Consider the following 13168-nt stretch of genomic DNA (forward strand, 5'->3'; position numbering starts at 1 on the left):
ATACACTATAATTCAATATTCTAAAAACTATTTTGACTTTATTATTAGTATAATCAGTTGATCCATCTGAATAATAAATGAGGGACTGTTACCCTAGAAGATTTGTAACGGACTTCCATTATAACCACATTTTTGTATCCCCTCCCCCCCTTTAAATTAAAGTGAAAAAAAGATTTTGCACTAATTGTCCTCTGCATTTGACCCTAAATGTTAGTGGTGCCATGGCAGCCCGGGGACCGACTCTAATTCTGAGGTGCCTTGGTCAAGAGCAATGACAGGAGTATCTGAACATCCATAACATGCATGTTGTTTTAGGAGTATAATAATTATCTTTATGCTGGTTGGTCTCCCACCCTCGGGGGGGTATCACCACAAATGATGTCCCCATATGATAAAATCCACCATCCCCCCAGATTTGTTTTTACAACTTGAGTACTGACTAGAATAGATTTAAAATGTTCCAGTACCGCATCCGCAAACACCGCCGTTGCGAGTCTCCGGCCAGTCCACTACCGCCCGCGATGACCCAGGTTCGATTCTGGCCTGAGGTCCAAAAAATGTATTTAAATAAAAAATCTCCCGTTCATCGCGTCCATTCGCAACCCACCTATCACATCTCTGCGCACCACACTTACAAAAAACATTTTTTTTAAATAACATTAACTGCGTGTCTAATTTAAAAATTAACAAACAGTACAACACAACTGAAGACATGTGGTTTCTTTAGTTGAAATTTTATTTTCACCATTATAAAAACATTGCTTTTAAAAATAATTAATTGTTCAGTTTTGTGACTCAACACTGACAGTTGTTTATACATTATAGGCATTGCGGAGAAGTTTGTATGTGTTAAATAACTTTCCAAGTGGCTAATGACATCAGTTATTTGAATACCAATTATCTTTTACAAAACAATGTCAGAGAAAAAAATTACAGAAAGACTCTTTGTTTGAGGGTTACATAATAGAAAAATACTGCAGATTCATTATACACTGGTTACAGAAATAGTGCTTTACAAAGAGTACTTTCTGTTGTAATTATGACAGGGGAGAGTATATAATAGGAAAGCTTTGGATGAATGCAATACCAGCTGTAAAGAGGCTCAATTTTCCACTTTGGTGGCTACATTGCTAAGGCAGACTAAAAGGAAAAGCATGACAGAGCATACTGTACAAAAATAGAGTATATTATAAAATATGATTTAAAAAACCAGGATAAAGTTATACACAAACATTACCAAAAGTGTTTCAAGGTAGAGTAATTCCCATTTTATGAATGTCAAATGTATGGCCTTTAAATCATAAAAATATATAATGACAAACTTTATGCACCAGACATTAACCTATTCAGACAATTCCTTAAAAAAAGTATGTAAAATGTATAAAACACAATTAAATGCTTGGAAATGTTGTTGCTCAGCAAAGTTGAAATGTAATAAAACAGTGCAGGTAGTATGTACAAATATACAAAATTAATAAATATGCTCCATTTATACTGAATTAAATTTTGCTGAATTAAATCTCTGTTCTCTTATCCAAAGCTTTTAAAGAAGAATGATTGGTCCCGTAATTTTCCATAATGTCTCACTCAAATTTGAAACACACATCCCACGTTGTCATCATCACCACAGAAATGCATGTGTTGCCAACCTACGAGTTCAGTTGCTTTGTAAATGGAGGACAAGCAAGGTCTCAAAGAATGAATTCCAGGATCTGTTCGTCCCCTAACATGTCCAGGGAGAGGCAGTTTGAAGACCTGCGGCCATAGAAGGAAGGTATAGCTTCACAGTGCAACAGGGGGTACAAACTGTGGTCAACAGGGGTCTTTGTGTTTATTGAGGCATCTGGTAGGCCAAACATATAGCTGACTGTGGAATCGGGTGGCAGTGTGGTCCCAAGGGGTGCCGGAGGTGGGAACAGACGTACATCATCCAGACTCTGGCTTTGCCGATCCACGCAAATCTGTGCCTTAGACGTCAGTGTCTGCAAGAGAGGTGAGGATAACATGCATTACAACAGAGGAAAGAAAAAGAAGGTGAGGCAAAGAAGATAGTCAACCAACCGATGTTAACGTATCCTTGTTCTGTAATTTCTGGAGTTCTTCATCACTGTCTGAGGGACACGCCTTGTTTTCTGTAGAGATCAATTACTTATCAATCTATTAGGGTTTGAGATACAAACAAAGTTGGTTCTCATTAATGAGATGAGAGAAACACAATTGTTTTTTTTTTTAAATGGTATCCAGTATATCCCAATGAAGTTATTTATACCTGGTGAGGAGAGATCTGAACAATCCACTGACACTCCATCAAGAAGATCAGCCAACTGGAACATCTCATAAGGATCATCCACGAGAACCTCGCCTGGACTTCCAATGTCAATCTTGTTTTCTGAAAATAAAGGTTTAGAAGTTTGATTATTAAAAAATGCATTTAAGATGACTGTTCTTAGGCAAGCCAACAAAATACTAACAGACCCATCACTTCCTCTATTAAAAGGTGGGGAGGCCACTTTATTAAATAACTATAGGCCCATCTCTAAATGGTCAGTTCTGGCCAAGGTTCTTGAAAGCCTAGTGAGTGAGCAGGTAAAGGTGTTTTTATGTAAAAATGACATCCTATGTAAACATCAGTCAGGTTTCAGAAAGCAACATAGCACCATCACTGCGACAATGAAAGTGGTGAATGATATTGCGGATATCTTAGACAATAAGCAGAGTTGTGCAGCTCTGTGTATTGATCTTTCCAAAGCTTTCGATACCGTCGATCATCATATCTTGAAACAGAGGCTGGCCAGTATTGGCATATCCAGCCATGCAGTGGGGTGGTTTGTGAACTACCTCTCTGAAAGGTCCCAATGTGTTCACTTTGATGGGCTGTCTTCCGAGTGGTTAAACATTTCTAATGGTGTTCTGTTTTAGTTCCACTTTTATTCTCCATTTATATCAACAGTTTAGGTCAAAATGTGGATGGAGCAACTTTACATTTGTATGCTGAATGATGATACCGTGATGTATTGTGCAGGTCCCTCCATTAAGGAGGCTGGTCTTAAATTACAGGCCGTTTTTAATATTATTCAGACGCAGCTCTCTGAGCTTTAGCTTCTTTTAAAATGTGGATAAAACCAAGGTAATGCTATTTTCAAAAGCCAAAAAGACACCGGAGACCACTTTGAATATTGTTACTACAGATACGCAAGGAAAAGTACTCAAGGTGGTTACCTGTTATAGATACCTTGGTATCTGGCTTGATGATTGTCTCTCTTTTACACTTCAGGTCGATAATCTGCTTAGAAAGCTGAGGGTGAAGCTAGGTTTCTTTTTCAGAAACGAGTCCTGTTTCTCACTTGAGGCCAGGAAAATGCTAGTCTCTGTGACCTTTTTACCTGTGCTGGACTATGGTGATCTGATCTATATGAATGCACCTTCCCATTACCTGAACAAGTTAGATGCCGCCTATCACAGTGCGCAGAGATTTGTTACAAACTGTAAAGTACTTACTCATTACTGAGTATGCAAGGGCAGGTTTGCCTTCACTTACTGTACGGAGGCTCAGTCATTGGTACATGTTCATCTACAAAGCCATGTTGGGTAAACTACCAACTTACATCTGCTCTCTGATCTCACAGAGAGTTGCAAGTAGCTATTGCCTAAGATCTCAGGATGTGTTTTTGTTACATGTGTGTATAAGTGCTAGGACTGATTTAGGTATGAATGCTTTTATGTGCGCAGCTCATCTAGCTTGGAACACTCTGCAAAAAGAACTGAAACTGAGCATCTTGGTTCCCCTGCATCATTTTAAAGCACGGCTAGATGCAATGCAATATGATAATCTTGGTACCTGTCAATGTTGATAGGTTTGTAAATTGTACCCCTGTAATTATGTTTTATGATGTCCTTTTTGTTTTCTGTTGTTTTTCTGTTTTCATGTGTAACCAACTTTGCAGGTCTCCCTTGAAAAAGAGATCGTTTGATCGCAATGGGATTTTACCTGGTTAAATAAAGGCTACAAACAATGTGCTACACATCAAGTACCAGTTACTAGTATGGTGTAATATAACATACTGATAAAGAGATATGTTTTTTTTTTTTTTTTAAATGTATCTCTACTTGCAAATGTATCTCTAATGCAAATCAATTGTGGAATATCAATTAAATAAGGATGAAATTGAGAAGGAAGTCAATAAAGCTTTATTCTTACATTTTTCTTGGAAAATTGACTATTTTCCATTGGCAGCGTTTTTTTATAGCTTTTCAATCAATCAATGTTTATTTATATAGCCCAATATCACAAATGTTACATTTGTCTCAGTGGACTTCACAGTTTATACAGAATATCAGTATGACAATACGACACCCTCTGTCCTTAGACCCTCACATCGTACAAGGAAAAACTTCCGGAGAAAACCCACTTTTAAATTAATCTATTTTAGAATCAGTTTTATTATTGTGTTTTTGGGTGTGTTTCTCAATTCCTGTGTGTGGAATGTTTTTATGGATGTAACATGGGTGGAGCCCGTACCAAATGTCCCACAAAGTGGGACCATAGAGTGAATCTTAAACAATGAAAGAAAAACAAATAAAACAAAGTGTCTTACACAACTATTGTGCTGGCCACTGAAAAAAAACAGATATGCGTGAAAATGTGGAACAATGAAATCTTCATAGAGCACTTGTTTTGCATAATGCAAAGCCCATGGATGCACTGTGAAACAGCGCATTCATCCCAACTGCATGGAAAGGCTGGCAACACACGCACAGACTGAGCTGATGTCTCAGGGAGGCAAACAAACCGGATAAACCAACTTTACTTATTGGAGTATAATCTTCAGAAACGTATTCATATAATAAATAACAGCGTCCCTGATCCACATTAGCGAGGCTCAATTTGCACAATTTTTCTTTGTACATATGAGTTCATATTAATGGTTAAAGCAAGCAAGTAATGAGAACAACAATAATTTAAAACTTTCATATTGTACAGTAAACAAGTAGTCAAAAAGGGAATTTCAAGAGGAAAATAAAAGATCAGAATTGCACATAGCTGCTTTTCTGTAGCAACTGATCATTTCATTCAACAAACAAAGCAGTAGTTTACTCCAGACAATGTGTTGTACCAAGGTTTCAGTACAACATTCCTCTCACCTTCGTCTTGCTTACAGCCTGCGTCAAACCCAGAGGTGCAGGAGCTGCCGTGGATGGCTGTTGAGCTGAAACACCTTTCTGCCTTCCGATGACCCTCCTCCTCCATGGAGGCCATCTCTGGGGAGATGCAGTGTTGGCGGACGTCCGCTTCGATCCCAGAGCTGCTGGTGGAGTGCCGGGACAGACCAGGGCTGCTCTCACTGCCAGGGGGGTCCATGTCCAGGTCATCACTGATGTAGGACTCTCTGTAACGCTTTTTATCTGCAATGAAGCAAGATTTGATTTGATAAAATGACAGCAAAACAAATCTACAGAAAACATTTTTTCTGAGCGTTGTGCAAAAGAGATCTGGCTACTGTGCTACAATTCCAATTAAAGAAGAAAACAAACTGGATTTGTTTGTACTGGAAAAAGGACATTTCACAAGTTATCCATTTGAATTTCAGTGGCCTCAGAAGTGTTCTGCTGAGTACAATTGGACCCCACCCAAACTGTAATTATTGCTAATACTAATCTTGTGGTTGTATTCTGCCCTACCTTCGTTCTCCTCCAGCTGGCGGAGGTGTTTGAGGGCCGGCTGGAGGCTGAGGTAGAGGCGGTGGCTGCTGCTCAGGTGCAGGAGGAGGTGTCGGGAGCGGAACGATGACCCAGTGAAGTAAACCAGCTTCCTGGCTGAGGGCAAACCATCTGGCTGGATCTCAAATTTCTTACCCTGAAAATGCACAACATATTATACATACATACATACATAGCTAATGGCCATTAAATAATTACAATTCTCCACCTAATCTTTACAAAGAATGGAAATGAGCTGTGTGCTTACCAGGAAGGTGAGACGTCCAACATTTGACCAGGGGAAGTCGTACAGCAGCTGTCGCATGTTGTTCACCTCCTTTGAATACAAACACACCATTTAATAAGTAGCTTAAAGGTTTGTAAGCTTTATGTTTTCGCAACAAGAGGCTTTTGGATGTGTAATCTACTGGGATATATTTAAAAATACTGGATCAATAATCATATTTTTCTCTCAAAGGAGCCATCTGGACTTGGCAGAGAGGCCAAGGGCTTCTCGAGGTATCTCACGGTCTGCTGGCTCTTTAATCAGCCAGGCCTGGAGCCCTAATCCCCTCCAGATGGCCCCTGATGGACAGATCAAACAACTGACGGGCATGGCAGACGGCTCCTATCTCCTGATGCTCTGCTGTTGGTGGCGATCCCACACATTCTTCACACGTCTAGTCAGAGGTTTTATAGGGCTGCAGCTACAAAGACCGAATCTTTGAGCAAACGCAGATTCCGCCCTATGTACGCACATGTTCACGCATAGGCTGTACATCAATAACACACTCGCACATGCACGTACCTGATAAACCTGCATTCCTCGCAGGGTCAGACCGAGCAATGCCGTTCCTTTCTCCGCCTTTTTGTCCTGGATACATGAATGATGAGATATCAGACAGGCATGTGAGCAGTTCAGATAAGAGAGCTTTTCACTCTCCTGCTTCACTGGGAAACACTGGGCTGCTGCTAACAACAAATTAAAAGTGATGGCACATTACGCAATGGATAGGCAAGCCTTCAAAATATCACCCAGTGGATGAGTGATCTTGGAATGGGGACGACAATATAGGGATTACATAGAGAGTTACATAACTGCCCCTACTGTATAGTCATTTGTCCAGCACAGCTCTAATGAAGCGATACTAACTGTATACGTGTTGGAAAAGACAATACTACAGTCAGAGAGAAGGAATGGACAGTGGATAAAAACCCAACAGTGTAATAATCACCATTCTTTTTTGTTGATATGCAAATAAATACAGGCTGCAGTACAGTGTGTGCCTCAAATACTCAATTCAAGCCACCCAGTTCACAATTCTCACAAAACTAAATTGACTCACAACCTTTTGCAGTTTGTAGAATGTGACGGGTACATCCTCCAGTCGACAGGACTCCCTGATGAAGAGCAGCATGGCGTCCCGAGAAGACATGCCCCACAGCTCCTGATGCACCTTTGGCCCATGGCAGAGGAGATAGCTTACTCCACGCTTAGCTAAAATCTAAAGAAGGAAGAAGGGACAGACATGGATTAGGGCAAGAAGAAAACATAATAAATTAGATTAAATTATTTTGTATTTCTCTTTTGTTGCGGTCAACACCTACCCAAGGGGAAAAGTATTCCTTGGGTTCAAAGTAAGGAGTGTTTTCCAGATCCTCCCTGGGCAGCGGATGGTCACCGAGGTCAGCCTGCAGGGCGTAACCTGCCAGCTGGAAGTAAACCTCCTCCTGCTGACGGCACTCCGAGCGCAGCACCCGCTCCCTCAAGTCGGAGTAGTAAAGGTGCCGTGCCTTACGCTCACTGGTACCACACAACGAAAGAAAGAAACAAAGATGTCAGTAAAGAGGACAAAGAGGGATATATATGGTACAAATATGGAGAGGACCTACCAAAAGAGTCTGCCGTTTTCTATGTAGTACTGCACTTTGAGGCACAGCACTAGAGGAAACGGTCTCTTCTGTATTCCCTGTATACAGAGAGAGAAGCGTTAGAGAAGGCATCTTTTTGTCATGCTAAATGACAAGTTGTGGCATGTAGGCCACGGATCTGTGCCTCCCAATAAACTGAAGTGTACAATAGTTTAGAGAGTGGGCCACAGCAAAGTGCTCCTAATTTACTCGCAAGTATTTTATTCTACCCGACAGGCTGTCTTACCTTGCTTGAATCTTGCTTCCAATCCTTAGGAAAGTAGTTAGTCAGCTTCTCCTCCATGTCTAAAAAGATGTGCTCATTGTCTGGGATGGAGAAAGACAATCAGGAAACAAGCAGACAGTTAGCAAGCACACAAAACAAAAATGTAACCAAGCGTATAATCTGACTAACAATGGGATTCATTAGGGCATAGAGAAAAAAGCCCTTATTCTCTTGCTTTTGTGAATGAGGCTACCGGGAAGCTAATGACAACAATGCTAATATATACATTTTCTAATTTCAGTGGTAGCATGGCAGCACAGACAAAACACTGCATGCAGGAGCTTTGCTAGTTTATTCATCTGTAAACCTGTATTGGGATGGGTAGATGCATTCAACATAGCTTAGCTTTTATCGTGATATTTAGGTTTTTATCTATCCTGCAAAACCACAAATATCAAAAACAACCATTTCAGAAGAGGGGCTCAGAGCCTTTTGCCTCCCTGTGCTGGGAAAGAGTATGTTGTATCACTCACAGCCTGGTCCTATGAGTCATAAGATAAGTATTTTCTTATTTGTTCCACCTTATCTCTTTTGTTCAACTTTGTGTAGCCAACTCATGCTCGCATAGCTGTTTCACAACTCGAACTATCCATCTCTCCTTTCAGCCTGTTCCCTCTCTGACTCACTCCTCCTCCCTCGCCTCTCATCCTTCATTGAAGTCTTTGAGAAAAAGTTGAGTAAGGCGGCCTGTGTCATGAAGAGCCCCCCTGCCTCTTCTCCCTCCACTCCCACCCTCCTCTTCCCATCATCAACCCGTCCCTTCCCTCAGTGAAGAGGAGGAATGCAAGGGTGCATTCCAGGCTTAATGAAGTTAATATTGCAGGAATCCAGGCACTAAGTGATCGGTGAACCAACACCACAAAAACAAAAGGCTGCTTGTTCAAGCGTTGAGCCACACAAGATTACCGAGGCATTTTAGCGTATTTGTAGAGAGAAAGAGAACAGAAATACAAGAAAACAGAACGTTCAGAACTTTGCTCAAGTGGATTACTCAATTATGCAGACTGGGAGGGGCAAGGGAAATGTTTTGGCTTAAGCAAAATAGCTTGTTTGGCACAAAACATTTTCTACAATATAACAAAAACAAGGCTCATTAAAACTACCGACCCTTAGTAATTCATTGTTGTGATCCCATCTAACTGAATGACTTCTGAAATGTGTCACGGGAACTCTATGTGCATCAACTGATCAACAAACTGACTTGTCTTCTGACAACCCTGCCGTGTTATCTAGTGTGAATAGTGCTTCCAGGTTCAGATGATGGACGGTCGGTCTATGAGAGAACTTACCCTGCACCACTGTGAGGCCAAAGAAGTGCAGCTCTTTGATTCCAAGAAGCTCTACCACACGATTAAAAACATCCTGCCCAGTGGATTTTGGCTGGAAAGATGAAGAAGACAGTATTTAATATGCACTTTTTACACTGAAATGATTAACAAGTTTGACCTTCTAGACCTCATATTGATATATGACAGCAAGAGATATATTAAAAACACCCACCCCGACAGTGATGTCCAGCTGCTCCTTGTTGGGTAGGAGAACACAAATGGTTCTCTCCTGCCTTATCGGGGTGGACATGACGTCTTGTGTGTGTAGTGATAAGTGCTTTGTCTGTGTTAAACCACCTCAATCTTCCGCTGTACTTCACTGTCTATCTGTTCCAGGGCAGTTTGTCCATATTGTATCTGTAAAGATAGATGACGTCAGAGTGAGATATGCAATGAAATTAAATAAAAACATGAAGATGAAGACAGCAGAATGGAATTTAAAACAGATCAAGGTTTGCCGTGCAATGCTCTGCAAATACACAATGAGGATATGCATGAGCATACTGTCACTTCCTTGAATCATATGCAATATAATAACTGTGGCTGTCTCCTATTATCCAACAACAAAGATTAACTCAACATGGCTGTTCCGTCCAAATGTTTTAGGATCACAAAAATCTTCCAATGAGATCATCCAAAAACTGAATTCAACACGTGTCATAAGTTGGTTCACCTTAAAAGTATATTAATCCTAGAGTACGGTTCTATTGAAAAGCAGGGGCACATTTAATGAGCTCATCATCAACACCTTGTAAGCAGCACCAAGTAAAAAAAAAAAGGAATTATGTGATTTTAGTTTCTACTTACCAAAACAAAACAAATGGCCATGTAGGAAAGAATACTCGCAAACAATGCTCATCTGAAGCGTGCTGACCTGAAGCCCTACTGGTACGAGGCTCATCTGATTAACGTCTCATAATCAATTAATCAGGTTAATTACTGCCGCACGCCGACTCTGATCCCCTTAAACCCCGCTCTTGACGATAGCCAGTAAAAATAAACGACAAAAAAAAGGGACACAAAGGGACAAATGAACCGTAACAGAAACAGACTACTGTTGAGCCAATCTCCTCAAAGTTAACAGAGAAGAAATAACCAGCACATTAAGAGATTCTTGGACAAAGAACCAGTTTACACCCAACTCTTCAGGAGCCTGGCATTCACAGTATGTTTACTATGTTAAAAAGCATTAGCAATAAGCCTGCCTTTTTTGATTTAGCCTTACAAAATAAGAAGTATTTGAAAGACATGTTACCAATGAACAAATAGGTAAAGGGAAACATTAAAGTATGTATTCTTGGCTCGGAGAGCAAGCAAATTGTCATACCAAATATGATTTATGGACGTGTTCAAACTTGCTCACATCTGTGTCAGTGCAACAGACATTTAAAAAAACCTGAAATTCCAGTAGCTTTAACATCTGACTTGTGTACGAGTCAAACTACACAGTCAATACACTGACTCAAAATCAACTGGCAAGTACATTTTCACATAGACAATATTCTATTTTAAGCATTATTTTTGATCAATAAATCTACTTTTTGGAGAGTGCTTCTTTCATGTAAATTATTCCCACTATGAGGGTGTAGTAGCTTTTTACTCTTATTGGTCAATATATACAACAATGCAAGCTTTAATTCTAAAAATGTATCATTCATTACTGATGCATATAATAGTCCTCAAGGACACTTAAGTTTTATATTCAGTCATCATTATCATATGCATTAAACAACACATCGGAAGGTGTGATGATAAACATATGATAAAACACTATATTTTATTTTCTGACTAATTACATATTGGAATTAGACGTTGCATACATATGTTAGCAATTTATGAGCACTTCGTGTGAGAAGCAACAAGACTGAAGAATAGAAACAGATTTTGTTCAGGGAAAATATGCTTTGTTCTGGAATTTGAATGGGCATGTGCGTGTTTTTCTTGTTCCAACTTTTCTTAAAACTATTAACATGACAAAAGATACAATATAAGTTGAAATGGACCCTGATATTCAAATAAAAAAACCTTATCATATGGAATGAATTTACAACAAATGATCCGTGATCAATTAACACAGGTTAATCATAGGTTTTTCTTCAAATAACAGGCAATAGGAGTAGTCAACATTATATTACATCAAAACATGCTGGCATTATTTGAGTCAAACCGCTGGTGTGAAGCATGAACAGTTCTGAGTAACTAATACACTGAACCAACCTTAATCTGCTTTAAATCCAGAGTACAATCAGGTACATAAAAAAACATCTTCAGTGCATCCCACCTCTAAAGACAAGTTTACTCTCATCAGCAGTGATGGCTGACATCCCCCTTACTGCTGACCAAAGGAGAAACCTGGCATCACATGAGAGCAGCCATCTATATGCCTAATTCCCCTCCAAGACTGTCATAATCCCTCTTTCTGAGCACACTGCTGGTTATTGGAAAAACATCCCCTGTGCACTCTCTCTGAAGTGAACCTCAGAGCCCGTATCTGAATAAACGAGGAACACCATTTATAGTCATCCTACTTGAAAACAATAGGGTGAGTTTGAGCCCCCTTTTTGGGGGGGAGCAGTGCATTTCTTAGGTTTGACTCAAGAGCCATGACAGGCACATTTATAGAAGGGTTCAATGATTTATTGAGAGGTTAAAACTTTTACAACATCAGACTTTTAAACACACTCTGCGTCGTGTTGAGTACAGAAGAACTGCATTTAAACGTTCATGTGATGTCCCCATGTTATGAACTGGCAGATAGGTAATTTACATACCGGGCGTTGACGTTATGGAACGCAACAGTGTCATTAGCCGCTAATTATGTCAAAGTTTCAGCGAGGCTTAGCTTTTTTTTTTTTTTTTAATTACATGTATTTATTGTGTGCGTGAGCTAACGACAACTCTGATAAGAAACGCAGCAGGAGAAGCTAAAGTACGTTAATAGTAACCATAATCGTGGACACATTTTCTTAGGACAGAGTGTATTTGTTTGGATGGATGGGGTAACGCGAAAGCAACAAGTGCATAAATGACTGGCTACTCTTTAAACTAACTATAAAGCCGTGAGTTACTTACCATTGCATTATAAGAGAAGAAGGAGTTTAAACACCAGTCGCAGGTCTTCTCAATGCTTGTTCAGCACACAATCTTCTTTTTTTATCCGAATAAAAACATGACAGAAGTAAGGAGGACACCAGTTCGTCCCACTCCCCATTGCGTGTTGTAACTTCTCCAACCACCGTCAAGTCCTAACGATTGAGCCATACCATTTTGAATTGTTGTGGGGGTGACTGTTGTGAACGAGTTATGTTTTGAAATGGTTGGGACTGTTTTTTTAATGTTAAATTCAAGAAATGTTTGTTTTTATCACATGAATATTCATTTAAAAACATACGACTATTTTTAAATACATATATTTAATATACATAATTATTTGAATGTAGTACCAAACAGATATGTCCCCCTTGTTTTGCGTTGGTAAAATGATCTCGTTCTAATTAGAGGTCCAAGCCGATATACATCCATAGGTACAAGCAAGTGACGAGACGACTGGCCGAGTAAGGTTTTCCAAAGAAACAACTGCTGCTAATTAGCGTATCCTTATATATCTTTTTGTATTTTGGTAACAAACGTTTTCTATGTTACCAAAAGTATAATCATGTTGGAATAAAAATATATAATAATGTTTCTTCTGATATTAATAATGGTTATTTTGTCATATGTATGTATTTACTGCACTTCCGTAGGTAACATATTTTTACAAGACTTAGCAGAAGTGGTTTATCCTTCATGAGCTTATGAAAAAAATCATCAATTGTGTATCTTTTGGTCTACAATACATCTACGTATCTATTACTTTCAGTCACATGTCCATATGTTAATGTATTTACAAGATACAAGTCTTCAATCAGTAGATTGGATAATGGCTTCAAAATCCCCTTCATGGTAG

General features: G+C 39.5%; 1 protein-coding gene across 2 annotated transcripts; it reads right to left on the bottom strand.

Moving 5' to 3' along the window:
• Nucleotides 1-724: 724 nt before the first annotated feature.
• LOC117460201 (FERM domain-containing protein 6) lies at nucleotides 725-12445 on the bottom strand. Of its 2 annotated transcripts, none has more exons than XM_034101478.1 (14): nucleotides 12295-12445; nucleotides 9395-9579; nucleotides 9184-9274; nucleotides 7856-7935; nucleotides 7591-7667; nucleotides 7306-7501; nucleotides 7047-7202; nucleotides 6506-6571; nucleotides 5966-6034; nucleotides 5680-5854; nucleotides 5143-5403; nucleotides 2270-2389; nucleotides 2062-2132; nucleotides 725-1982 (listed from the first exon to the last, which is right to left on the bottom strand). In XM_034101478.1, exons 2-14 carry the CDS (start codon nucleotides 9470-9472, stop codon nucleotides 1692-1694), a joined length of 1731 nt encoding a protein of 576 aa, XP_033957369.1. In that variant the 5' UTR covers nucleotides 9473-9579; nucleotides 12295-12445; the 3' UTR covers nucleotides 725-1691. The 2 variants fall into 2 exon arrangements, with proteins under 2 accessions (XP_033957369.1, XP_033957370.1); XM_034101479.2 differs by lacking the exon at nucleotides 12295-12445 and adding an exon at nucleotides 11440-11535.
• Between the last annotated feature and the right edge of the window lie 723 nt (nucleotides 12446-13168).

This window comes from Pseudochaenichthys georgianus, chromosome 15 (assembly GCF_902827115.2).
Source record: "Pseudochaenichthys georgianus chromosome 15, fPseGeo1.2, whole genome shotgun sequence".
Lineage (NCBI taxonomy): Eukaryota > Metazoa > Chordata > Actinopteri > Perciformes > Channichthyidae > Pseudochaenichthys > Pseudochaenichthys georgianus.